The sequence below is a fragment of the Myotis yumanensis genome, unplaced genomic scaffold (assembly GCF_028538775.1).
Source record: "Myotis yumanensis isolate MYYU_CA2020_CCGP unplaced genomic scaffold, mMyoYum1.0.hap1 SCAF_5, whole genome shotgun sequence".
Taxonomy (NCBI): Eukaryota; Metazoa; Chordata; class Mammalia; order Chiroptera; family Vespertilionidae; genus Myotis; species Myotis yumanensis.
The window spans coordinates 84,191,291-84,217,789 of record NW_027223756.1 but is presented as its reverse complement, the minus strand read 5'-3'; the positions used below and the strand labels follow the sequence as shown (position 1 = coordinate 84,217,789).

At 42.8% G+C, this 26,499-nt stretch overlaps 1 protein-coding gene across 2 annotated transcripts; it reads right to left on the bottom strand.

Moving 5' to 3' along the window:
• Window positions 1-932: 932 nt before the first annotated feature.
• Window positions 933-25,972, bottom strand: LOC139010973 (zinc finger protein 14-like). Of its 2 annotated transcripts, none has more exons than XM_070416109.1 (4): window positions 25,837-25,972; window positions 8,211-8,337; window positions 7,945-8,017; window positions 933-7,109 (listed from the first exon to the last, which is right to left on the bottom strand). In XM_070416109.1, exons 1-4 carry the CDS (start codon window positions 25,837-25,839, stop codon window positions 5,588-5,590), a joined length of 1,725 nt encoding a protein of 574 aa, XP_070272210.1. In that variant the 5' UTR covers window positions 25,840-25,972; the 3' UTR covers window positions 933-5,587. The 2 variants fall into 2 exon arrangements, with proteins under 2 accessions (XP_070272210.1, XP_070272211.1); XM_070416110.1 differs by having other exon boundaries at window positions 933-7,112; window positions 25,837-25,922.
• Window positions 25,973-26,499: the final 527 nt, after the last annotated feature.

The window sequence follows — 26,499 nt, the reverse complement described above, 5'->3', positions numbered from 1 at the left end:
CACATGTGACCACCAGTAGTAAATGAAGATGTTTATGAAGTGGCCTTCGAAGCTTTCTAAACTGCCCTGTGTGATGTGCTCTATCTAGCCTACAGGAAGGACATTGCCTAGAGGGGGAGGGACTATCTGGGTCTGGGCCAAGACCTGGACAGGTGGTGAGTAGTACTGTCAGCCTCAGGCCCCCCAGCTATTGGGCTTTCTCTTTGGTTTTTAAGACTTGTGTATTTCCTTTCCTTGCTTCCTGTCACCCCAGGAGCTCCTGAGTATAAGCTTTGCAGCCCCATGGGCAGCAGTGTTGTTTTTTGACGCTCCACCTGGGCTTCTGTGTGCATTGGTGTCCGGCCTGGAGAAAGTAGGCCTGACCCCCTTTTACAGCTTAGTGTTATTCTGGCATTTGGTTAAACTGGCTTCATCTGTGAAATGCTATCAGTGCATTTTGCAGAGGGACATTCAAGTTCACTCCCACCACCAGGGCTTTCTTCGGGGTGCCTGGGCCCCTACAAAACACTACCCAAGTCCAATGCTCAGATCATGGCCAGTTCTTGCTACTGGCTGCACGGCCCAGGCCCCAGCATCTCCTTCCTAGGGTCACAAAGAGCAGAGAGGAAGAGGATGGCGACTCAGGCCCTGGCGGTTGAGGGAGGGGAATCTGTTCCTAAGGACCGAATGCCTCTGCCTGGCTGAGTGTGGAGCTAACTGCATACCCCTCCCCACAACAGGTTCTGAATAGCGCCTGAGACCCTGCTCCTCAGGGCCTGGGCTTGTGGAGGTGGCCTGCCCTTTTCTGTTTTCAAGATACATCTTGTTCTAAAGGGAGAGGAAGGGCGAGAGATCTAATCTGGGTGAGGGGGTGGGAGTGTCAGGAAGGCAAGTGTGTTGTGTTACAGTGTCAATAAACTGATTTAAAGTTAAACAATCAAACGTCCTGTTGTGGCCTGTGTTCTTCTCCAGACTGTGTTCTCAGTTCTTTATCAGAAGGACCACAAGGTGGTGGAAGAAAGTGTCACACATGCAGAACAAGTTTAACACTTTTATTGTTTCATATTTTTAACATTCGCACATACTGTTTCAAGATGAGTTTCCACAGATGCGGTTACACCACCATCAAGACGGAAAACACTCCATTAACCCAAAGGAACACAGTCGTGGTGGCGGTTTTTACTGTATTCACCTTTGAACAGGGATTTGGTACAGGTTCCTCCAAACCTGGAGCTTTTCCAGAATGTCATGCAGTGGGTCACCATGTTGTCTCTTAAGTCCTGTTTAGAAACTTTGACACTGCATTTGCAAGGGTACAGAATTATACAAGGCTAGCAGCGTCCTTCTGAGCTAAAGTTTTTGACTTTGGACAATGCGGCACACATTAGGACTTCAAAATAGAGATTCTACTGTTATGAGTTATGTAAATTGGGACAAGATTTCTACTTGCCTGTCTTCATTTGCATGGTGGGAGGAATGATGGGGGGGGGGGGTCATAGGAGATACCAATGATTATATCATAAAATATCTACACCGCTAGGAAAACAAATTAGCACTGAGAGAAAGGAGAGGGACCAAGACTCGATGTCCTTTGCTCTTTAAAGAAATAAAAGAAATACCTTTTCCCCCATGTTCCATAACATCTCCTGGAAGTGTACACATGGAAATGACCCCTGGAAACAACAAAAATGAACATGGATGGCTCGGTGCCTTCTGCTGAAACAAAAAACCTCCAGCTACTCTTCTCATCAGAGACACAGAAAATGTCCCACATTGAAATCCTTTAAAGGCTGCTGTTACTGTTACATCTCAGGCGTTTATGGTTTCTGATCATGCGTATTTTAATTTATTCCATCTCATTTCTCTTTTACTGCAGATGTGATTTTGTTGGTCTTTAGCTGCAGGAACTAAAAATACATGACTGAAGTTTTTATTTTTTTTTTTATTTTTTTAATATATTTTATTGATCTTCCACAGAGAGGAAGGGAGAGAGATAGAGAGTTAGAAACATCGATGAGAGAGAAACATCGATCAGCTGCCTCCTGCACATCTCCCACTGGGGATGTGCCCACAACCCAGGTACATGCCCTTGACCGGAATCGAACCCGGGACCCTTCAGTCCGCAGGCCGACGCTCTATCCACCAAGCCAAACTGGTTTCGGCATGACTGAAGTTTTTAATACTTTGAACAAATAAGAAACTAGTCTGGTCCAAACATTATAAGTATACAGATAAGAAAAAATATAATTTCCCTGAGGAAACCATGTCTTAATTGTACACACACGACACCTGTGACTCAGAGTGTATAATGATTAGATGGAAAAAATGACAAATTGATCTGAAAATACATAATTACTATGGGATAATTAAATACATCATCAGGAAATAACAAAACACCATAACATTTCTTAGCATAAGAGTGGTTGGGAAACAGTTAATATTTCATTAAAAATTACATAAGCATTGTCCTAGACAGTTTCGCTCAGTGGATAAAGTGTAAGCCTGCAAACTAAAAGATCCCGGGTTGATTCTGGTCAAGGGCACATGCACTATTCCAGGCTCAATCCCCAGTAGAGAGCGTACAGGAGGTAGCTGATGAATGATTCTTATCATTGATGTTTCTATCTCTCTCTCTCTCTCTCCCTTCCTCTCTGAAATCAATAAGAAAATTATTTTTAAAAATGCATGTATTGCCATAACCGGTCTGGCTCAGTGGATAGAGCATCGGCCTGCGGACTGAAAGGTCCCAGGTTCAATTCCGGTCAAGGGCATGTACCTTGGTTGCGGGCACATCCCCAGGGGGAGGTGTGCAGGAGGCAGCTGATCGATGTTTCTAACTCTCTATCCCTCACCCTTCCTCTCTGAAATCAATAAAATATATATTTTTTTAAATGCATTTATTAGGAAAAATGCACATAATTTTAATCACATACAACCCAAGATAACTGAAAACGTTGAGAAATTAGGCTCAGCTGTGAGTGACACCACACATCCAGAGTCTGCCTGCAATGAGGAAAATGCCGATTCTCACATGGGAGGACTGGCTCAGAGCCCTCACTGCAGAGGGTGGTACAAGAACAAACTGTCACGGGGCTCCTTGGCACTGCACCACTGCAGCTGTCACAGTGGGATCTGAATCAGTTAGTAGTAGAACCAACAAGACAAGATGATTTCTAGTCAAATTAGACCTCATGCACATGCAATCTAGAGAACAGTGTGCACCCTTCAGAAAACAGCCTCAACCATGACAGTCTACATTTGTTGCCTGGTGGACACCTATGGGCTTGCAGGAAAAGCCATCCTATGCTGGATCTTTAATGTTGAATTGTGAACATCTGTAAAGCTTACACCCAACATCAATGGAATTAAAGCAGTGGCTGGCTGTTTTGAGGATATTCTTGGCTGGCAGGGTAAAGATGAGGAAAAAAACTAAAATATTATCTTCTTAATATGAACTTCATAGCACAATTCGCAGCCAAAAGCAACACACACACACACACACACAAAACATGAATACACAGGGGGACTCTAACTATGAACAGTAACTATGTAAAAATATATGGCAAATAATAGTAATCTCAAGTGCAATTGAAAATTAAAAAAGAATACATATGTGTGTAGGGCCTATTCATTCAATACCTGTCAGGGCACATTACTGGTCAGGGGACTTGGCAAGACAACCCATCAATGTTTCTCACATCGATGTTTCCCTCTACTTCTCTCTGCCTTCCTCATTCTAAAGCATCAATTTAAAGAAACTAATAAAAAAAGAATGAGTACTGATAATGGCCAAATATGTCAAAAGCTTATAGGACTTCTTTAATGCTGTGAGTTTGAGGGAGTATATAACTGTCGAGTAACACTCCCTCCACGTTCTGCGTGGAGTAGGGTTCGGTATCTGAAAGAGGAGCCGCACAACAAATGAGAGAGAAATGACACGAGATAATTTTGCAATATCGGGGGACCAGGCGGGCAAGTCCCGAAGGACTTCCACCCATGCTCAGGCTGCTCCAATCTTTTATTGATCTGGAGTAGCCCTTAGGGTAAGGGGGTTTCAACGACACACAGATCAGCAGACAATTTCAAGGAATAGACAAAGTATCTGATTAGCTCATCAATAGATGATTTCCAGGAATAGACAAAGTATCTGATCAACAATATTCAACAAGGATCTACATAAGTATCTAAGGAATTAAGTGAACTAAGGTGGGGATGATGCTTCAACTATTATTACCTAAATTAACTGGGTGGTGCACAGTTCTGACCTTTGCTAGGACTTCAAAGGTTACTAGCTTTTGGGGGTCTCTGTCTAAACTCAGCTAGTGAAGACAATGAATGGACTCCAGCATATAACTTAATTTACAGCAGGCTTACATGTACCAGTTAGTTACACTAATAGGATTTCCTTCCAGTGCAGTTTTCTAGCTACTCTGAAAGTATGTGTTAAAAGTTTTTGTTAAGTTTTTTTTTTTTTAGTTGTTAATTATACAGTGTACATTCTCACATGGTATTGTAGGGATATGAGGCAACATGAAGGTTTTCCTACATTTTTACATTCAATACATTTTACACCTTGAGTTTTTTCATGACCTTTCTGAGGAAAAGGGACAGCTGAAGGCTTTCCCACCTTCTCTATATGTATTCACTATTTCTCTAGGTGCATTCTCACATGTCCAAGAAATGCTCTCCCACATTCCTTATGTTCATATACTTAGTCTTGGGTGTGAGTCCCTCCATGATTTTGTAAAGAACTAGGATGGCCAAAGGCTCTTCTACAATCTTTACATGACAGGTCTTCTCTTCAGTGAGTTCTGTCATCCTTTACAATAAAATGGAAGAAATGAATGCTTTCTAAAACTCTCACATTTCTACGGTCCATCCCCAATATGGATAATCACACATGATGGCAGAGCTGAGAGATAAATGAAGGCTCTTTGCTATTCTTTACATTAACAGTGTTTATCAATACATTTGTTTTCACATGTCCGTAAAAACTAGTTGGAACCTGAAGGCTTTACCACATTCCTTACATTGCTATGGTTTCTCTCCACTCTGAGAATTTTTGTGAATTTGAAAGGATCTGAGATGACTGTAGGTTATCCCACATTTTTTTCATTCATAGGGTTTCTTCCCAGTATACATTTCATGATACTTAAGAGGAAGGATAACAAAAAGGTTTACTTCATTCCTTATTTATGAGGCTTCTTTCCATTATGAATTCTTCTATGTCTTGAAACATGTGACATCCAATGAAAGGTTTGCCCACACTGCTTACATTAAGGTTTTCCCCTATTATGTGTTCTTCCATGCTTTCTGAGACTTGCAGAAACTGAAAGCTTTATCACATTCCTTACATTTACAGAGCTTTTCTCTACTGTGTGTGTTTTCATGTCTGGTCGCATGCAGGAGGCAACCAATTTATGTGTTTCTCTCACATCAATATTGCTCTTTCTCTCTGAATTCCACTATCTCAATGGAAAAATATCCTCAGGTGTGGACTAAAAAAACAAAACAAAACTAGGATGGTCAAAGGCTTTTCTACAATCTTTACATGACAGGGCTTATTTTCAGTGTGAGTTATTTCATTCCTTATGGTTTCTCTCCACTATTAAGAGTTTTTGTGATTTTGAAGGGAACTGGGATGAATAAAGGCTTTCCCCCACAGCTTACATTCATAGGGATTTTCCTTATTATGAGTTCTTTCATGACATCGGAGGGAAGTTGGATAAGAGAAAGCTTTACCACAATGGCTACATTCATAGGGTTTTTCCCCAGTATGCACTCTTTCATGAATTCTAAGGAAAGCAGGATAAAGGAACGTTTTGCCACATTCCTTACATTCATGAGGCTTCTTCCCATCATGACTTCTTTTATGTTTTCCAAGAGAGCTGAGCCAAGTGAAGACTTTCCCACATTCCTTACATTCATAGGGCTTTATCCCAGTATGAGTTCTTTCATGATTTTTAAGGGAATAGTGATGATGAAATGTTTTACCACATTCCTTACATTCATAAGGCTTCTTTCCATCATGACTTTTTTTATGTTTCCCAAGAGAGCTGGGAGAACTGAAGGCTTTCCCACATTGCTTACATTCATAGGGTTTTTCCCCAGTATGAGTTTTTTTATGATATTGGAGGGAAGTTGAATGAGAGAAAACTTTGCCACAAAGCTTACATTCATAGGGTTTTTCCCTAGTATGAGTTCTTTCATGATCTAGGAGAGAAGACTGATAATAGAAACCTTTACCACAATGCTTACATTCATAGCATTTTACCCCAGTATGAGTTCTTTCATGACGTCGACGGGCAACTGAAGAAGAGAAAACTTTTTCACAAAGCTTACATTCATAGGGTTTTTCCCCAGTATGAGTTATTTCATGCTTTCGAAGGGAACAGCAATGACGGAATGCTTTACCACATTCCTTACATTCATGAGGCTTCTTTTCTTCATGACTTCTTTTATGATTTCTAAGAGAACTGAGCAAACTGAAGACTTTCCCACATTGCTTACATTCATAAGGTTTCTTGTTGGTATGTGTTCTTTCATGGTTTCTAAGAGAAGTAGAACTGAAAGCTTTACCAGATTTCTTACATTGATTGGGCTTTTCTGCAGTATGTGTTCTTTCATTTTCTCCAGAGTACTTGGGAGAACTGAAAGCTTTGCCACATTGCTTAGTTTGATATGATTTTTCTCCACTATGAGTGTTTTCGTGAAGTTTAAAGCAACTGAGACGACTAAAGCCTTTCCCACATTGCTTACACTCATACGGTTTCCTAGGAATATGTGTTCTTTCATGATTTCTACGGGAAGCTGAATAGTGGAAAGCTTTCCCACTGGGTCTGCCTTCACGGCTTTGAATATGTTGGTGATGCTTGAAAGCTTTCTCAGGTTCCTTACATTTATAATCATTTTCTTCATATTCCTGACACAGGTATAGTTTGGGATCAATGTGAGAGCTCAGGTGGTTATTCAAGGATAAATAACCCATGAAGATTTGCCTACACAACTTGGATTTCAGTTGTTTTATCTCAGTAGGAGTTTCCTTTCTTTCATTATGACTTGGAATCTGGCTGAAGTTTTCTCTGCATTGACTACCATCCTTCCTTTTACAGGGTCTCTCTACCATATGACTGCTGTAAAAATCAGAAGCATATTATTAATACTCTGTTAACAATTTAATATTTATTAATAGCATGACAATGACATTTTCACCATTCTCAAGGGAAATTCAGCGTATCCGGATATCCAATATTTGAATGTAAATATCCTAAAACCTCTGAAATAGGTTGGATCATAGATATTATGAAAACACTTATAGTAATTAATGGTACTTCTGTATACTGTTTCCAAGTGTAGTTATTTTTATACAGTAAATATCTAGATTATATTTCAGAAAAAAACATTTGGATGAGAATATTGTAAGAGTCAATAAATTTAAAACTGTGCTGATACAATTGGATTACTTGTTTTAAAGCTTCTTTTGTGGACTGGGCCCATGTGGTCAGTGGTTAAGCATGGATCCACCCACCAGGGGTTTGCTGGTTCAATTCCCCAAAAGGGAATGTGGCCAGACTGCATACTTATTAACCCCAATACAGGGCATGCAGGGGGCAGCCAATTGATGTTTCTGTCTCTCCCTCTCACCTCCACACACTAAAATCAATAAAAACATTATTTTTGTGCCCCCAGCGAGGCTCAGTGGTTGAGCACCGACCTCTGAACCAGGAGGTCAGTGTTCAATTCCTGGACAGGGCATATGCCCAGGTTCTGGACTTGATTCTGAGTGTGGGGCGTACAGGAGGCAGCCTTAAATAATTCTCTCTCATCTTTGATGTTTCTCTTTCTCCCTTTCTTAAATAAATAAAAAAACATTAAATATATAAATAAAGAAAATAAATATATAAAAACATATTTTTTAAAAAAGCAATGATGCTCTTAATGCTTTCTCATGTCAATGTGACTCACCTAAGACTCATCCCATGATTTTCATACTGATCTTCACTGTCATGTTCTTCACATTTTTCTTCCAAAATACATGCTAGAAAAAGCATTATAAACTATTAAAGAATATTAAAAATGATTAGATTTCAGGTACACAATGAGCTGTGACAATGCCCAGTTTATCAATGTATTCATTCCCCTTTCCACATTTCAGTTCTTAAAACAATATTGATGAGCAAGCAACATTTGTTTTCTAATTGATTAAATAAGTAAGAAGGTGTGATCACTACCTACTGATGCCAGGTTCCAGAAGGTTTCTTGCATCACATCTGTGTAGAGTTTTTTCTGGTTTGGATCCAGGAAAGCCCACTCCTCCATGGTGAACTCCACATTAACATCCTCAAAGGCCACTGTGTCCTAAAACATCCCCCATACATATACAGGAGGAAGGATGAGACAGACAGCACAAGAGATCTATATATAACTCATAAGTTCATATATGACATGTGCCCCCCAACATTCATTCTATGACTTGGGTGTCAGACTATTATTTATTGGCCACACTTACTTGCTCATGAACACATGGAATTATTGCCATGTGTTTGTTTGTTTTTATTGTGATCACTTCATTGCTCTCTAATGTCAGGGTAAAGAGCACTTTGAAAAAGATAACAAAATATGTCTATTTTAAGTACATCAATTTCTGGTGAGAAAACTCATCTCCTTCAGAACCACCATATGATGCAGCATTCCAGGAAGCACACTATCATATCTGTATAACGTTTTAATGACTATGAATACAATAAAGGCCTGGAAGGTTTTTCTTTTTTTTCTAACATATGTTTTATTGATTTTAGAGATGAAAGAAGAGGGAGAGAGAGATAAAAACATCAATGATGAGAGAGAATCATTGATCAGATGCCCACACTAGTGATGGAGCCCACAACTCAGGCATCTACCATATGCTCTGACCGGGAATCAAACCATAAACTCCTGGTTCATAGGTAGATGCTCAACCACTGAGCCATGCCAGCCAGGCTAGAAGCTTTTTCTCCTATTCTCATTACCAAACACGAGAGGCCAGGAGGTATGTGAAAATTCAACTTGTAACAAAATGTAATTGGTCATATCATCCTGAAGTACTCCAGATTATTATAAGTGTTTTAGCTCTACCTGGTTGAATGAAAATATTATTTTGGAGAAGTATGAATTATCATTTGTTTATATAATATTTATTTCTGAGTCAGTTTGACCTTCTTTTGCCTGTCTCATTTCATGGAGCTAAGAAGTTATCAGAGTTAGAGCTTAGGCATGAGGAAAGCAGGGCAACTTAGACACTACAACAGTCCTCCCACTCATGAGCCTGAGGGTTGCTTAATACAAATTTTTAGGACCCATAGATCACACAAAAGAAAAGTCTTTGCAGCAAAACTGTAACACTGTAAGCTGGGCCTTGACCTTGAGGCACAATTTAAGACTTGACATGTACAATGGCCTTCATTGCAATCCATAATATTTTCATGATGAATTGGCATACAAAAGGTGCCAGGGGAATATTAAAAATATCAGGGGGAGGAGAAACCAAGATGGCGGCATAGGTAAACACCGGAGTTTGCTGCCTCGAACAACCACTTTAAAAATACAACTAAAAGACGGAACGGACATCACCCAGAACCACAGGAAGGCTGGCTGAGGAGAGACTCTTCAACTAGAAGGAAAAACAACAGCATTACGAGGCCCAGAGGAGGCGCAGTGTGGAAAATTTAAAGGTACGGTGGTGCGGCGGTGCGCGCGCAAAGCGGGCTGGTGGCTGAGTGCGCAGTTGTCGTTTTCAATCAGGAGTGAGTCTCAGACTCTGGGCTACAGATCCGGGCGAGTCTCTAGGGACCCAGACTCAGACGGGAGAAGCGGGACTGTCTGGCTACGGTCCCTTCGAGGTTTGCAGCGGTTGTGGGGACAGAGAGGCAGAGCCCCTGGAGACGGACTGAGAGCAGCCATAGCTGCTCCCTCCCCCCGCCCTGTTGAGCCCGCCCTGCCCAGGCCCTGCGCAGAGCCATTTGCCAATCGCCTCAGGCAAAGGCTGGACTAGCGCCTCCCCAGAGGACTGAAGTTTTTCAGACAGCTGATTCCAACAGCCAGTCGGCCTGGTGGTCAAATCCCTCTAGTGTTAACTACAACAATTAAGGCTTGGCTAGAACAAGACTGCGCACAAAGACCACAAGGGGGTGCACCAAGAAAGCATAAAAGATGCGGAGACAAAAAAACATGACAGAAATGGAGGATATGGAGCTAAGAATCGCAATTTTGAGGGCTTGCTATAAACTTGTGCAGAGCCTCACGAAAACTAATGAGACCCTCGATGCTACGATAAAGAAATTAGAAAGTAAGCATACACGGACTGAAATAAAGAATATTATACCCAATAGCAGACCAGAGGAGCACAAGAATCAAACCAAAGATTTGACAAAAAACACCCAACTGGAAAAGCAAAATGAAAAAAGAATCCGAAAGTGTGAAGATAGTGTAAGGAGCCTCTGGGACAGTTTCAAGCGTACCAACATCAGAATAATAGGGGTGCCAGAAGATGAAAGACAGCAAGATATTGAAAACCTATTTCAAGAAATAATGGCAGAAAACTTCCCCCACCTGGTGAAAGAAATGGACTTACAGGTCCAAGAAGCGCAGAGAACCCCAAACAAAAGGAATCCAAAGAGGACCACACCAAGACACATCATAATTAAAATGCCAAGAGCAAAAGACAAAGAGAGAATCTTAAAAGCAGCAAGAGAAAGAGACTCAATTACCTACAAGGGAATACCCATACGACTGTCAGCTGATTTCTCAACAGAAACTTTGCAGGCCAGAAGGGAATGGCAAGAAATATTCAAAGTGCTGAATACCAAGAACCTACAACCAAGATTACTTTATCCAGCAAAGCTATCATTCAGAACTGAAGGTCAGATAAAGAGCTTCACAGACAAGGAAAAGCTAAAGGAGTTCATCACCACTAAACCAGTATTATACGAAATACTGAAAGGTATCCTTTAAGAAGAGGAAGAAGAAAAAGGTAAAGATACAAATTGTGAACAACAAACATGCATCTATCAACAAGTGAATCTAAGAATCAAGTGAATAAATAACCTGATGCACAGAATGAACTGGTGATTATAATGAATCAGGGACATAGAAAGGGAATGGACTGACTATTCTTGGGGGGGTAAGGGGAATGGGAGATTCGGGAAGAGACTGGACAAAAATCGTGCACCTATGGATGAGGACAGTGGGTAGGGAGTGAAGGCGGAGGGTGGGGCAGGAACTGGAAGGAGGGGAGTTATGGGGGGGGGAAGAGGAACAAATGTAATCTGAACAATAAAAATTTAAAAATTAAAAATAAAAAAATTAAAAAAAAATATATCAGGGGGAACATTTATAAAGATTTGTCTAACCACTATTTTCTAAACCTGAAATGAATACAAAATAAAATTAAATGTAAATTGTAATTGGAATGTAAACTTTAAGTGGAACATATATGGTGTTCATGCATAGGAAAAATTAATATCACTAACATGTCCATACTACCCAAAGCAATTTATACATTCAATGCAATTCCTATCAAGATACCAATCATATGCTTCACATAACTAGAACAAATATTCCAAAAATTCATATGGAACCACAAAATACCCCAAACAGCCACAGCAATTTTGAGAAAGAACAACAAAGCTGGACGAGTCACACTGCCTAATATTCAATTATACTACAAGGCCATTGTAACCAAAGCACCATGGTAATGGCATAATAACAGATGAAAATCAATGGAACAGAACAGAAATCCCAGAAATAAACCCATGGATTTATGGTCAAATAATACTTGACAAAGAAGGCAAGAGCATACAAAGAATAAACTACTTTAGTCTATTCAATAAATGGTATTGGGAAAATTGGGGAGATACATGCAAAAAAAAAAAAATGAAACTAGACCAGCTTCTTACAACATACACAAGAATAAACTCAAAATGCATTAAAGACTTAAAAGTAAAGCTCAAGCCCTAACCAGTTTGGCTCAGTGAATAGAGCGTCGGCCTGCGGACTGAAGGGTCCCAGGTTTGATTCCGGTCAAGGGCATGTACCTTGGTTGCGGGCACATCCCCAGTAGGAGGTGTGCAGGAGGCAGCTAATCAATGTTTCTAACTCTTTATCTCTCTTCCTTTCTCTCTGTAAAAAATCAATAAAATATATTAAAAAAAAAAAAAAAAAAGTAAAGCTCAAAACCATAAAAATCCTAGAAGAAAACATAGGCAGTAAAATCTCGAACATTTCTCCTGGCAATTTTTTTTTTCTGATATATCTCCTCTGGAAAGGGAAACAAAAGAAAAATAAACAGCCCTAACTGGTTTGGCTTAGTGGATAGAGCATAGGCCTGTGGACTGAAGGGTCCCAGGTTTGATTCCGGTCAAGGGCATGTACCTTGGTTGCAGGCACATCCCCTGTAGAGGGTGTGCAGGAGGAAGCTGATGGATGTTTCTCTCTCATCAATGTTTCTAACTCTCTATCCCTTTACCTTCCTCTCTGTAAAAAATCAATAAAAATATATTTTGAAAAAAGAAAAATGAACAATTTGGACTATATCAAACTAAAAGGAAATCACCAACAAAATGAAAAGACAACTAACTGAATGGTAGAACATATTCCACAATGAAATGTCTTATAAGGGGTTAATTGCCCAAAATGTATAAAGAACGTATACAATCCCTGGCCACTATGGCTCATTGGTTAGTGTCTTGGGTTCAATTCCCGGTCAAGGGGATGTACCTGGATTGCGGGTTCAGGTTTGTTCCCTGACCCAATCAGTGTGTGTGGGAGGCAGCCAACCAATGTGTCTCTCACACCAATCGATGTTTCTCTCTCTCCCTTCATCCCTTCTTTCTAAAAAAACAAACAACTAATGGAAAAATATTCCTCAGATGAGGATTAACAACAAAAATTTATACTACTCAACACCAAAACCCCCCACAATCCAATTAAAAAATAAGCAAAGGACCTGAATAGACACATCTCTAAAGAGGGCATATAGATGGCCAATCCAATTAAAAAATGGGCAGCCCTGACCTGGTGACTCGGTTGGAGCACTGTCCTGTACACCACAAGTTTGTGGGTTCGCTTCTCAGTCACGGCACATATCCCAGTGGTGGGTTAGATTGCTGGTTGGGGTGCATATGGGAGGCAACTAATTAATGTATCTCTCTCTCCCTCTCCCTTCCTATTTTTCCAAAAGCAATAAAAAACATATCTGGAGAGAATTTTTGTTAAAAAAGGAAATAACACAAAAAGAACCCAGCATATATATATATACACACACACACACACACAGTGGGGCCTTGACTTACGAGTTTAATTCGTTCCATGATGGAGCTCGTAACTCAAATTACTCGTATGTCAAATCAAAAAGTGAACAAGTGAGACACATGATGCTGGGCTGATGTTGTGGCGTTCACTGTGTCGTTCGCTGCGCCAACTAGCGGTGGGGTATCTGAAGCTGGCTTGTAACCCGAATTTTAGCTCACAACTGAAAAAGCAAAAAATCGGCCGAGAGACGGCTTGTATCTCAAAAAACTCATTAGTCGGGACACTCGTAAGTCAAGGCCCCACTGTATGTATGTATATATGTATATATATATATATATATATATATATATATATATATATATATGACCTGAATTGACACTTCTCCAAAGAGAACATAGGGATGGCCAATAGACATGAAAAATGCTAAAAGTCACTGATTATCAGTGAAATGCAAATTAAAACTACACTGAAAAATCACCTCACACCTGTCAGAATGGCCATCATCAATAAATCCACAGTTGACAAGTATCAGTATGGAGTTTCCTCAAAAAATTTAAAATGGAACTGCCTCATGACCCAGAGATTCCACTTCTGGGAATATATCCAAAGAAACCCCAAAACACCAATTCAAAAGAAAATATGCACCCCTATATTCATTGTAGCATTATTTTTAACTAGAGGCCTGATGCATGAAAATTCATGCACTGGAGGGGGGTCCCTCAGCCCAGCCTGCCCCTCTCACAGTCCGGGAGCCCTCAGGGGCAGGAGGTGACCTGGTGATCAGAGGAAGACAATGCCGCACCACACCTCTGCTGCTGCCACTGCTGGCAGCGCAAGCCTCGGCCGGCCCTGGTTACCTGAGCCTCGGGCAGCCCTGGGTGGCTAAGGGGCTGAGGGGACTGGGGGACTCCGGAGGCAGGCAGGGCTGAGGGAACTGGGCGCCACCATCTTGTGGCTGTGGGCACCACCATCTTTGAGGGTTAGCATATTCCCTCCTTATTGGCTGTGGGCACCGCCATCTTTGAATGCGTGACAGTCTATTAGCATATTCCCTCCTTATTGGCTGTGAGTGCCACCATCTTTGTGATGGCATGAGGGTCAATTAGCATAGTCCTGCTTTATTAGATAGGATAGACAAGATTTGGAAGCAGCAAGCCCTGGCCGGTGTGGCTCAGTTGGTTCAGTGTCATCCTGTGTACCAATGGATTAGTCATTCCATTCGCAGTGGGGGTACATGCCCAGGTTGTGAGCTGGATCGCCAGTAGGGGGCATGCAGGAGGCCGCAGATAGATGTCTTGTTCTCACATCAATGTTTCTCTGTCTCTCCTTCTCCCTTTCTCTTTCTATATCAATACAAAAATGTTTTTAAAAAATTTTTAAAGAGAAGATCTGATAGCTGCTCAAGTGCCCACCATAGGTAGATGGATAAAAAAGCTATGGTAGCCTTGGCCAGTGTCGCTCAGGGGATAGAGCATCAGCCCCCACACAGAGGTGTCTAGGGTCCAATTCCCCATCTAGGGGTTGTACCTGAGGCAGCCCAAGCCTTCAGGCAACCAGCATGTGCCTGCCCCGCTGCCAGGATGCCCAGGAGGAAGGTCAGTTCTGCTGAGGGGGTGGCCAAGGAGGAGCCCAAGAGGAGGTCGGCAAGGTTGTCAGCCAAACCTGCTCTTGCAAAGTGGAAGCGAAGCCAAAAACAGGCAACAGGGAAGGATATATTTGCAGACAAAAAAGAGCAAATGAAAGGGAAAGGGGGAACAAAGGGAAAGCAGGCAGAAGTGGCTGACCCACAACTGACTACCTGTGGAAAACAGAAAGACTAAAAGGAGGAAATGCCAGCCTCCAATGAGGCAGACGAAAAAGAAGCCAAGTCTGACTAATATCACGTACCATGTCTTATCCGTGGTCCCTGTCTCCCTTCTTGTACAATCCAGAGGAATATTTTTATCAACTATTTTGTAAATGCATGTTTTTAGTAGCTCTAGAAACATTGTTAAGAAGGAGGGAATTCCACCTCATTCCATTTTTTAAAGTGTAAATGCTTTTTTTAAAAAAAAAAGATGAGCTGAAACCGGTTTGGCTCGGTGGATAGAGCGTCGACCTGAGGACCGAGGGGTCCCGGGTTCGATTCCGGTCAAGGGCATGTACCTGGGTTGCGGGCACATCCCCAGTGGGAGATGTGCAGGAGGCAGCTGATCGATGTTTCTCTCTCATCGATGTTTCTAACTCTCTCTCTCCCTTCCTCTCTGTAAAAAATCAATAAAATATATTTAAAAAAAAAAAAAAAGATGAAATCATCTGCTGCCTGTTTATTTTTCAGTACAACCAGAAAAAAAAATGGAATATTGAATATGGGAGGTTTTGATTGTCTTGGGTGTCAGCTTAACATTTCATAGATGGGGGTAGTTTTTATATCCAATAATACAAAGCATACTAAATGGCAATTTGGGATCAGTCATGCATTTGCTATGTCTTGAACATTGTTTTAATATATATTTTTATTGATTTCAGAGATGAAGGGAGAGGGAGAAAGAAAAAGAAACATCAATGATGAGAGAGAATCATTGATCGGCTGCCTCCTGCACGCCCCACACTGGGGATTGAGCCCACAACCTGAGCATGTGCTTGACCTGGAATCGAACCATGACCTCTTGGTTCATAGGTGGATGCTCAACCATTGAGCCATACCAGCTGGGCTATCTTGAACATTTTAAATTACTTCTATTCACATGTTTTTGGTAGAATTGTTTCCTAAAGAAAACCACTGCTTGACCTGGGCTCTCCCTATCAGAATTTTGTGCCTCTGTAACATCATTGATGTGGCAGTTTTCCTAGTACGTTTGTTAATGTGCAGTGAAAGATTGGAACTTTGATTATGTAGTATATATGATATTAAATTGTGAGTTAGTGGGACTTTGATGTAACAGCGTATCAACATTTGAAGATATTGGTACTTGATACTCTACTAAGGAAAATTAGCCTCCAAATTTTAAGCTGGAAAGTCACTGGAATAACTATTTATAAAAGAATCAACAGCATAATTCCCCTAAATGCTGGTCTCCGAAAGAGATCAATAACCCATTGACGTCTGTGTGTAGGGAACAGAGAAAAGGCTCCCACTCACCACGTCTCATGCAAAAAAAACCCAATGATTTACTCAGTAGAGCAATGACAAAATAGGAAAACCTCTTATCTTAGGTCCAGGGAGAGTAAGGATTAAGATAAGCTGCCTGGATCAGCCCTAAGTATTTTTTTCTATAGAGGATCTCTAGTGCTTGTTCATAACACGGTGCATAACAAAGTATCTTGTCTAGCCCTAGCTGATTTGGCTTAGCGGATAGAGCGTCGGCCTGCGGACTGGAGAGTCCCAGGTTCAATTCTGGTCAAGGGCACATGCCCAGGTTGCGGGCTCCATCCCCAGTAGGGGGCGTGCAGGAGGCAGCCAATCAATGATTCTCTCCCATCATTGATGTTTCTATCTCTCTCTCCCTTTCCTCTTTGAAATTTAAAATAAATAAATATTTTTTTAAAAGAAGAAGAAGACCTTAATGGGAAAAATTGTGTATTGGATAATGTCAGAGTAGAATGAATTAAGTGAAAAGATGGTATGTGTCACCCAGATGTCATGTCTCCCAAATAATATCTGTGTCAAATCTCAAAAACCCCCAAACCAGACTCTTTTGCCATCAACAAAAGCTAACCTTCAAAACTAATAGAGGAAAAAATGTCCAAAAGTGGACAGTCCTCTGAAGAATAAAAGGGGCTCTGGCCGGGTAACTCAACTGGTTAAATAAGTAAAAAAACAAATCGATGTTTCACTCTCTACCTTTCTCTCTCTATCTAAAATCAATAAATATAAAAAAAAGGAAGAAAGCAGTGGTTTACCTAACATACATAAAATATTTTTAAGCTAAAATATTCCAGATGGTACAGTATTAGTAGAGGGAAAAACAAACAGACCAAGGGGAAGAAAGGTGTCTTCCATGGGCTAGCATTTAAGATGATCAAAGATAATTCTTTAAGTTGGTCAAGGACAGAGCAGACATTGTAGAGCAATGGCAAATATTATGGACACTTTATTCATGGGACAGGTATAGATGTTATTTAATTGGAAAAAATGCATTGTATTCCCTTCTATTCCATGGGCAATAGCCAATTCATTCTAGATTTAAATGTGAAAGATAAAACTGGGCCACTTCTAGGAGTTACAGGTAAATGATTTATTGACACAAGAAAAGGGAGAATGTTCTCATATAAGAAAAAAGTGCTGGGGGAAAAAAGGACACTTATGTAATACACTTTGTAATACTTTTAGCGAAAAATAAAAAAAATAAAAAAAAAAGAAAAAAGTGCTAAATTTAAATATATTAAATTTAAGGTAATTAAAAAGTAAACAAAAAAGGGAGAGAAAAATATCTATAAGACATGCAATATAAAAGGGTTAGTTTCAGCCCAGCCGGCATGGCTCAGTGGTTGAGTGTTGACCTATGAACCAGGAGGTCACGGTTCAATTCCCGGTCAGGGCACATGCCTGGGTTGCAGGCTTGATCCCCACTGGGGGGTGTTCAGGAGGCAGCCGATCAATAATTCTCTCTCACCATTGATGTTTCTATTTCTCTCTCCCTCCCTCTCCCTTCCTCTCTGAAATCAATTTAAAAATATATTTAAAAAATAAAAATAAAAGGAGTCAGAAACTGGTCTCTGGTCTGTCTTGAAGGAGCTTAGAAGCCAGCTTTCAGTCCTCAGAAGGAAAAAGCCAAGAAACTTAAAAGCAACAACTTTTCTATCAGACAATTGAGGTGACAGGGTCTCCAAAATAAGAAAGGCAAAAAAGCAGTCATTTCAACATATGCCCAGAATATATGTAGAGAAAACTATTCCTTTGACTTATATTGAGGGTATAACTGAGGCAAAAGATTCCCAGAACTCTTTTGCCAAAGGGGCAACTCTTAGAGAGCTGCCCCAAAGTGGTAAATATGTGAAGATGGTGCCAACTGTTGGTTGGTGCTAAGATGACGTCTGTGATGAGTTTTGATGATTGTTGGGTCCCTTCCACTATCAGAGACATTCCAATTAAGACATGAAAAGCAGCATCTCTGCCTGAGCTACTTAGACTCAGCTCCATTGTATACAAATGAGAGGATATGTCCCTAAAAGTCTATGCACTCCCACTGCTTTTCATTCAAAATCCTAAGAAGCTCCTCAGAAAGCCTAGAGGTATGGAGGACCTTGTGCAGCTCCAGGCATCTCACAAGAGACAGAGGAATGAGAAGACAATCCTCACCTGCAGGAGGCTATCCCCGAGGACCCCTGTTTCACTTCATCATGTCCAAGGGGATCTCGGTAGCTGTCATGAGCCACTGGATGCTGTTTCCAGGTCCCCAGGCAAAAGGGATTCTGAGGTCACATGCTCAGGGCTATCTACTTTCAAGTTAGCTTCTAAGCAGAGGTAATTGCAGCTCTGATGACATATAGTGTGGGGCCCAGGGCAGGCTCTTCTATCAGAAGCCAATGGACACCTTAAGGCAATGGTCTCAACCTTCCTAATGCCGCAACCCTTTAATACAGTTCTGCATGTTGTGGTGTTCCCCAACCATAAAATTATTTTCATTGCTACCTCATCACTGTAATTTTGCTACTGTTATGAATTGTAATGTAAATATCTGATATACAGGGTGTATTTTCATTGTTACAAATTGAACATAATTAAAGCATAGTGACTAGTCACAAAAATATGTAATTATATATGTGTTTTACGATGGTCTTAGGCGACCCCTGTGAAAGGGTCGTTCGACTCCCAAAGGGGTCGTGACCCACAGGTTGAGAACCGCTGCTTTAAGGCCATCACTGGTAACTCCAGGGGTTAAGACAGGAGGCCACTGAAGTCTCTATAGAGAAGAATTCTCTGAGGTCACCAACAAGAGTTCCAGCTATGTGGCAATTTAAAGAGAGTCTTCAGCCTTTGTCATAGGGGTGCCCATTCAAGATGGGCTAATGTGCAAGTAACAGCACTAACAGGTTTAAGCAGAATTTGTAAACAATTTGGAACAACAAAAAAATGTAGTAGATTTTGTGCGTGCTGATGGGGACAACAGCTATTTCTTCATGCCAGGGATGGAGTGAGTGAAGTAACTTCCAAAAATTGAACAAAATTAACGAGGCCTCACATAATATGCATCCATCCACTTTTGCTACCCTCTTTTTTCAATATTTGCATGTCCCATATGTCCTCAGAGGAGGATGCATTGAATGGAATGTACCTGTGTTCTTGGAGAAACCAAGATGCAGTGAGGATCTTGCCTGTAATGAATGCGTGGGAGGGCAAAGCTGGTGAAGGTCCATGATGCACCAGAAAAGGTGTATCATCTCTTCAGAGGTGAAGGCCAAGTGCAGCTGAGAGCCTATTAAAATGGGCACTCAACAGAACAGGCTTGGTCAAACCTGGGACAGCAGAATATTGACCAGTTGATCAGCAGATGGAGTCAGTAATTTCCATAATGTTGGGGACTGGGAATAGAGATCTCTTTGGTGGGACCACTGCCTGAAAGTTACAGTAACCCACAGTAAGATGTAATCCATTATTCTGTGGTTTAAGAACAAGCTGTTCAAAGGAGAAGCGTTGGGGATAATTAACCCTTCACTAACTAGGTTATGCGTACACTTTTCAATCCTTCAAGTACCAGTCTCATTTACATTGGCCATACTAATTTATTTGAGGGGTTTGGCCTATGAGGTCCCGTTTTGTCAAGCCATTTGGACATAAAAAAGACTTCATTTAATTTTAATTCATGAATCATTGGTTCAGAGTTTTTCTCCTCAGTATGGGATATTTTAGAACAGGTGTTATAATCACGAAGAATTTAAGCAAGACAAGAATTCTGACAATTAAAGAGAAACATTGTCCTATTCATTCACTATGTTATATTCATTAGCACCACCTAAGATCATCAATGGCACCTGGCTTAAATTTAGTGCAACTCCAGGTATAACTGTAATTTGAGGCCTAGTACAGATGAACTGCTTGAAGGTTTGTGAATAAGTGCATTACAGCAAAATTGATTCAGAACCTATGTTGTAGAGGCCCCACAGCCAAGTAGTGTACCTTTACCTGTTTTGTTGTGTAAATTTTTAAATATAGTTTTAATTTTCAATTGGTTCTAATTCTGAATATTTGTTTTTCTTTTTTTTTGGGGGGGGGGGGGGCGCGCGTGCCTCCTTCCTTTTGTCCTTCCCTGATTTGAGTTTTTGTTGGATATACTTGGGGGAGGGTGTCCTCTCTACCAGGGAGGGCATTTATATAGTTTTTCCTCCAGAGGGCCTCATAGCAAAGCCATCAGGGTTAGGAACCTCCCCATGACAAGTAGTTGCTTTGCAAGTTTTAAAGAACCTGGAGTTGCCCTAGCCAGTTTGGTTCAATGGATTGAGCATCAACCTGAAGACTGAAGAGTCCTGGGTTCGGTTCCGGTCAAGGGTACGTGCCCTGGGTTACAGGCTTGATCCCCAGTAGAGGGCCATGCAGGAGGCAGCCAATGATTCTCTCTCATCACTGATGTTTCTTTCCCTCTCCCTTCCTCTCTGAAATCAATAAAAATACATTTAAATAAAATAACATAAAGACCCTGGAGTCAAGTCAGGTGTGAGGCTGTACCACAGTGAGGCCATGGGTTTGTCCCCTGAACCCTGAGGGTCAGGATCTGTGTTGCAGTAAAGGCAGGGGCAGCAGCAGCAGAGGTAGTACTAAGAGTCCTGGGGAGCCTTCTGGTATTAGAGGGGTGGAATGGCTGCCTTTCCTTCTCTTCTCTTTCTCTCTATTTAAATAACTGCTCTTTCAGAAGTGACCACCTGATTGGCACCTCTTGTACAGGTGTACTCACCTTCTTCAACCCTCATCCCTGGAGTATGTCTCAGCTTCACTCCAACACACAGATAAATTCTGGCAAAGACATCAGGACCACATTAAAGAGGGCCCCGATACAATACTCAGCCTGCCAGTTGCCTAGAAATGCATGAAAGCTCCCACTCTGGTACACAGAATTGAGGCACAACAGGCTCAGCCATGCCACGTGGGGCAGCACAGCTCCCAGCACCATCCGCCCAGCACCCAGCAGCCACAGGTCAGCAAGTCTGAGAAACAGAAGACAGACCCACACAGCTGGTAATGTTGGGATGTGCTGTTCCTGGCAGCAACTTCAAGTGTCATGTTCACCTGCAGAGGTGTGAATGAGAGTGATGCTGGTGTGTCACACCCCTCACACCCACACCAGGAGAGCAGGACAAGCCTTAAGCCATAACTACTTTGGCTCAGTGGATAGAGCATCGGCCTGCGGACTGAAAGGTCCCAGGTTCGATTCCAGTCAAGGGCATGTACCTTGGTTGCAGGCACATCCCCAGTGGGGGGAGTGTAGGAGGCAACTGATCAAGGTTTCTCTCTCATCAATGTTTCTAACTCTCTATCCCTCTCCCTTCCTCTCTGTAAAAAATCAATAAAATATATTTTTAAGAAAAGCCTTAGGACTCACACAGAGGTCTCAGGAGGGCGGGGCTGGCCTCTCAAGCAGCTGAGACCTGGCTTCAGAGCCGGAAATGGAGCCTGGTGAGGTCATGTGGGGCTTCAAAGATGGGTCCGGGGCAAGAGTTCTGCACAGACAGGGACCCTGTGGTTGGAATCACCTGCCTGCTCTATAGGAGACACCACCCAGGCTTTCTTATCAGCTTGTTCAAGTGGGAGGCAATAGGGACAAGTGCAGACTGTGGCTCAAGCTGTAGCAGGCAACCACCAAAAAATGCCTAGTCCAACTGCTTATCACAAGGCAAGAAAAACCCTGTGGAGCTTGCGCTCTGCTGAGGAGTCAGCTGCCTGGGCAGAGGTGTAGAGGTCTGTGCAGGCTCTGAGGTGTCAATGACTGAGTTGTGTGGCTCTGAAGCAGGGGTCATTCCCCAAAGTGTCCGTGAACCTGACTGTGCCTCCCTCAGGAGAGATCCCTTAGTCCCACTCCCTGGGCTCCATGGAGCCCCACCCTCCCGACTCCTGGTGGTTCCACCTTTCAGGGGTCTGGGCAGAATCCTGGACAGGCTGAGTTGTTTGTGCAGGGCTGAGGGCCACTCCACCCACCTTCCCCAAAGCTTGATAGGCACCTCCCCCCTCAAGGGAGATTCCCTAGCCCCACCCTTCTGACTCTAGGTGGCTCTGCCCTGCAGAGATGGGCCTCCTGGAGAATCTGGCACAGACTGAGTTGTGTGGCTCTAGGTCTGGGGCCATTTTTCCTTCCCAGGCACAACCCGTACAGAGTCCTCCCTTCACATGGCCAAATTTTGGTCTGTTTGCACCTGATAAACTCTGCTGGCCTCATCCTGAGGACTTCCAGGGGCTCTGCCCCACCACAAAGGTGTGCGAGCATCCAGGGGTAGTGGCTAGACTTGGTATACACTGGGACGTTTGCTAAGAAATGATCAAAACTGTATTGGAGGGGACTGGAGTAACAAGTGCTGGAGGGACCAGCATATGTGGGCAGTGAATCTTAAGTTGGACTTTTCTATCCTGCAGATATATATATATATATATATATATACACACACATATATACGCTTTTATTTCAGAGAGGAAGGGAGAGGGAGAGAGAGATAAAAACATCAATGATGAGAGAGAACCATTGATTAGCTGCCTCCTGCATGACCCCTACTGGAGATCAAGCCCACAACCCAGGCATGTGCCCTTGACCGGAATTGAACCTGGGACCCTTCAGTCCACAAGCCAATGCTCTATCCTCTGAGCCAAACCAGCTAGGGCCTGCAGATTTTTTTTTTTTTAATGTAGAAATTCATATCCTTTATTTTTATCTTTTGTACTTAGGGAACCATTCTAGGCTTTAATTCCTTTAAATCAGGGGTCCTCAAACTTTTTAAACAGGGGGCCAGTTCACTGTCCCTCAGACCATTGAAGGGCCGGACTATAGTTTTTAAAAAAACTATGAACAAATTCCTATGCACACTGCACATATCTTATTTTGAAGTAAAAAAACAAAACGGGAACAAATACAATATTTGTATTTGCATGTGGCCCTCGGGCCATAGTTTGAGGACCCCTGCTTTAAATAATAACAGGTACAGACCTGTTATAATAACAGGTATAACCCATACAAAATGTAAATTTCCAAATCTCTTGCTAAGAGGATATTCATCTAGTTTGCCCTTCCTCTATGTCTCACAGGGATATTTTCATGAATAAGTAACATATTCAACAATGCAATAGGGGTATGAATTTAGCTCCTAAAATGTATTGACGTTTCAGAGCTTTACATAAGCTTTTAATAGTTGTCCTCACATCAATTAAAATAAAAATGCAGTTGCTACCATTTTAAATGTTAGAGGTCTCTAGAGACATGCCAAACACTGATCTAAAAGTAATAAAAATGTGCCTGAAAACTTAAATACCTTCTTCACACATCTTGAGTTTCTATAGCCTAAAAAAAAAAAGAAAAAGAAAAAACTCTTTGCTTTTACAATTTCCTTGATTTTTCACCTTGTACCCTTCAATGAACTGATATTGTCAGAATCCAAGCGCTCAGGGAAACTAGATTCAAAGGCTGCCCTATTGGGTGGATAAAGGATCCAAAGGAAAGAAACACATACATTGGATTCAGCTCAGATGAGCAGCCTGCTCCCCACAGGACAGAAGGGGAGCCACTTTCAGAAGGTTCCACATGCTGTACTCTCCAGATTGAGTCAGAAAGCACCCCTGGAGTGGGCCAGTCCCTGGGGGAGGAGCGAGGGACACCTGAGCAGCCCCCCAGGAGTGAAGCTCCAACACTCTCTTCTCCCCGGGGAATAACAGAAATGTGGAGGCAACCAGTTGATGGGTCTCTCTCAAGTCAGTGTTTCTCTCTCTGTGTCTTTTCCACTCCTCTCTCCCTTCCACTCTCTCTAGAAAACAATGGGGAAAAAATATCCTGGGGTGAGAAATAAAATATAAAAAAGTTTGTTGTTGAACAATATGCTCTTTTTTAAAAAACAACAACAACAATATGCTCCTTTATGCAGGCAGCAACCTCACAGGTCCTGTGTTGACTGTGCCTTTTGATTGCATCATTGCCTCCTGGGCTTGATTGAATCTGTTTTTTGTAAAGTTCCTGGCCTAAGTGTACAGTGTGATACAGTCTACAGTCCTGCACAGCACCGTCCTAGGCCTTCATATTCACTCACCGATCACTGACTCCTGCAGAGCAGCCTCCAGTCCTGGAGCCCATTCAGGATCAGTGCCCCACACGGATGTACCATTTTCTACCTTGCACACCACATTTTTACTGCACCTTTTCATAAATGCTTCCTACCACTGCATCACAATTGCTTACAGTATTCAGTACAGTAGCATGTTGTACAGGTTTTTAGGCTAGGAGCAAAAGGCTATACCATATAGCCTAGGTGTGCAGTAGGCTACACCATGCAGGTTTGTACAAATTGTGTAAATTGCCTAAGATGTACTCCCCAGGCTAAAGGGTATATGAGTGTATTTTTTTTTAAAAATTTTTTTTAGTGTTAAGTTTTAATTGATTTCAGAGAGAGGAAGGTAGATGGAGAAATAGAAACATGTTTGAGAGGGAAAACATCAATTGGTTGCCTCCTGCAGGTCCCCTCCTGGGGATGGAAGCCCCCAATCCTGGCATCCTGACCCTGAATCCTCCTGATGCAATGGCGGATGCTCAACCAACTGAGCACACCAGCTGGGTGTGCAGCTTCAACCTCTCCCAGGAATAAAGTTGTATACCAATCACTCTGTAATTCCTAATCAAGACTAATCTGCCTGACAAGACTCCAGCTGTTCCTTCCCCTAAGGAACGGTGACCCTGCCTGAAGCAATCCTTTAACCTCCCAATGCAACTTCCTTTCTGCCTATTGTAAACGCCTTCCATTGTGAACAGCTGCTCTGAGATTTTATTTTCTAGATGGGATGCTGCCTGATTCCTGAAAGGGTAATCAAGCCAGTTAGACCTTCCAATTTACTCGGTTGAATTTTGTTTTTAACCGTTTGAAAGCACCACAAAACAAATAGCGGATAAAGATGCTGTGACTCAGAGAAGAAAGATGGCGCTTAGGATTCGGGAGAGAGACTGAAAATGCAGGCATTTGTGGCAGAGCTAGGCCTGGGGGGAACGGGGTGGACTTGAGAGCCTGCTCCACAAACATCTAAACTCAGGAGAAAACGGGGTCCTTCTGGGGAGAAAGGAGGGACAGGGGGCCCCACAGACCACAGCTCCTCCCATGCACGAACCGCGGGGACCGAGTCACCATTGTCCCCAATGACCCTCCCCGTGGTCACCGCACCGACTGCGGAGCCGCGGGGATGTGGGTGCAGAGCTGCCCAGACGCGCTCCGCAGCCCAAGGCCCTGCCGCGGGGACACACTGGACGCCCGGGTCCCGGCTGGGCCCCACCCTGCGAGCCCGAGGGGCCTGCAGTTTCAGCGGAGCCCCGAGCGCCTCGGGTCCGCAGGCTCCGGACCTGACCGTGGAGAGACGGCCCCGCCACGGCGGCTCCACCCGCCCCTCCTCCCCGTCCCCGCGCCCGGCCGCACACTCACCATTTCTAGTTCCTGGGCCTCCCGAGTCCCGCACGCAGCTCCCACCACCTTACGGATCGCAGCTCCACACAAGAGGACAGAGCAACCTTAGGGTTTTAAGGGCAAGGAAAGTGCCGGCCGGATCTCAGCCGCAGCCAGCAGGCCTTCTGCGCGGTTGCAGCTATAGGTGCCCTCACCCGCTCCCAATAGCCCCACCCACCTGGCGCCCAGCTCAGATGACCGACACTTCTCAGGACATCGCCCCCTAGCGCCTGAGGTGCACAGGCCTGAGCCCAAAGCAGCCAGATCTCCTGTCCAGGGACGTTTGCAATGAGAGGCAGCGCTGAGAGTCCCCAGGGAACAGCGGTCCTTCCTTGCAAACACACACACTGAAAAGGCACCTAAGGAATCTGGCTCCATTTTCATCTTTGTTGACACTGGAGTCTGACTTGTGGATTTACAAAAAGGTGCACAGGCTCAGGTAGGGATGCATTAGGTGGGTATCTTTCCAGAACTACAGTCAGATTCCCAAAAAGAGCATTGAAACCAAAAACAAGCCATCCTTTCCGTGGAAAAATAAAGGTGACTTCTGGATATTTAGAATATTCATTTCAGAGAGGAATGGAGAGGGAGAAATAGAAACTGTTAGGCACGTTCTTGCACTCCCTTGTGCCCTGCTGGGGG

Excerpts from the sequence above, each read along its gene's own strand:
- LOC139010973 (XM_070416110.1), bottom strand. Across the intron at positions 8,018-8,210 it reads CTGGAACCTGGCATCAGTAG|CATGTATTTTGGAAGAAAAA; the intron begins GTAGTGATCACA and ends TGCTTTTTCTAG. Across the intron at positions 7,113-7,944 it reads AATCATGGGATGAGTCTTAG|CAGTCATATGGTAGAGAGAC; the intron begins GTGAGTCACATT and ends TGATTTTTACAG.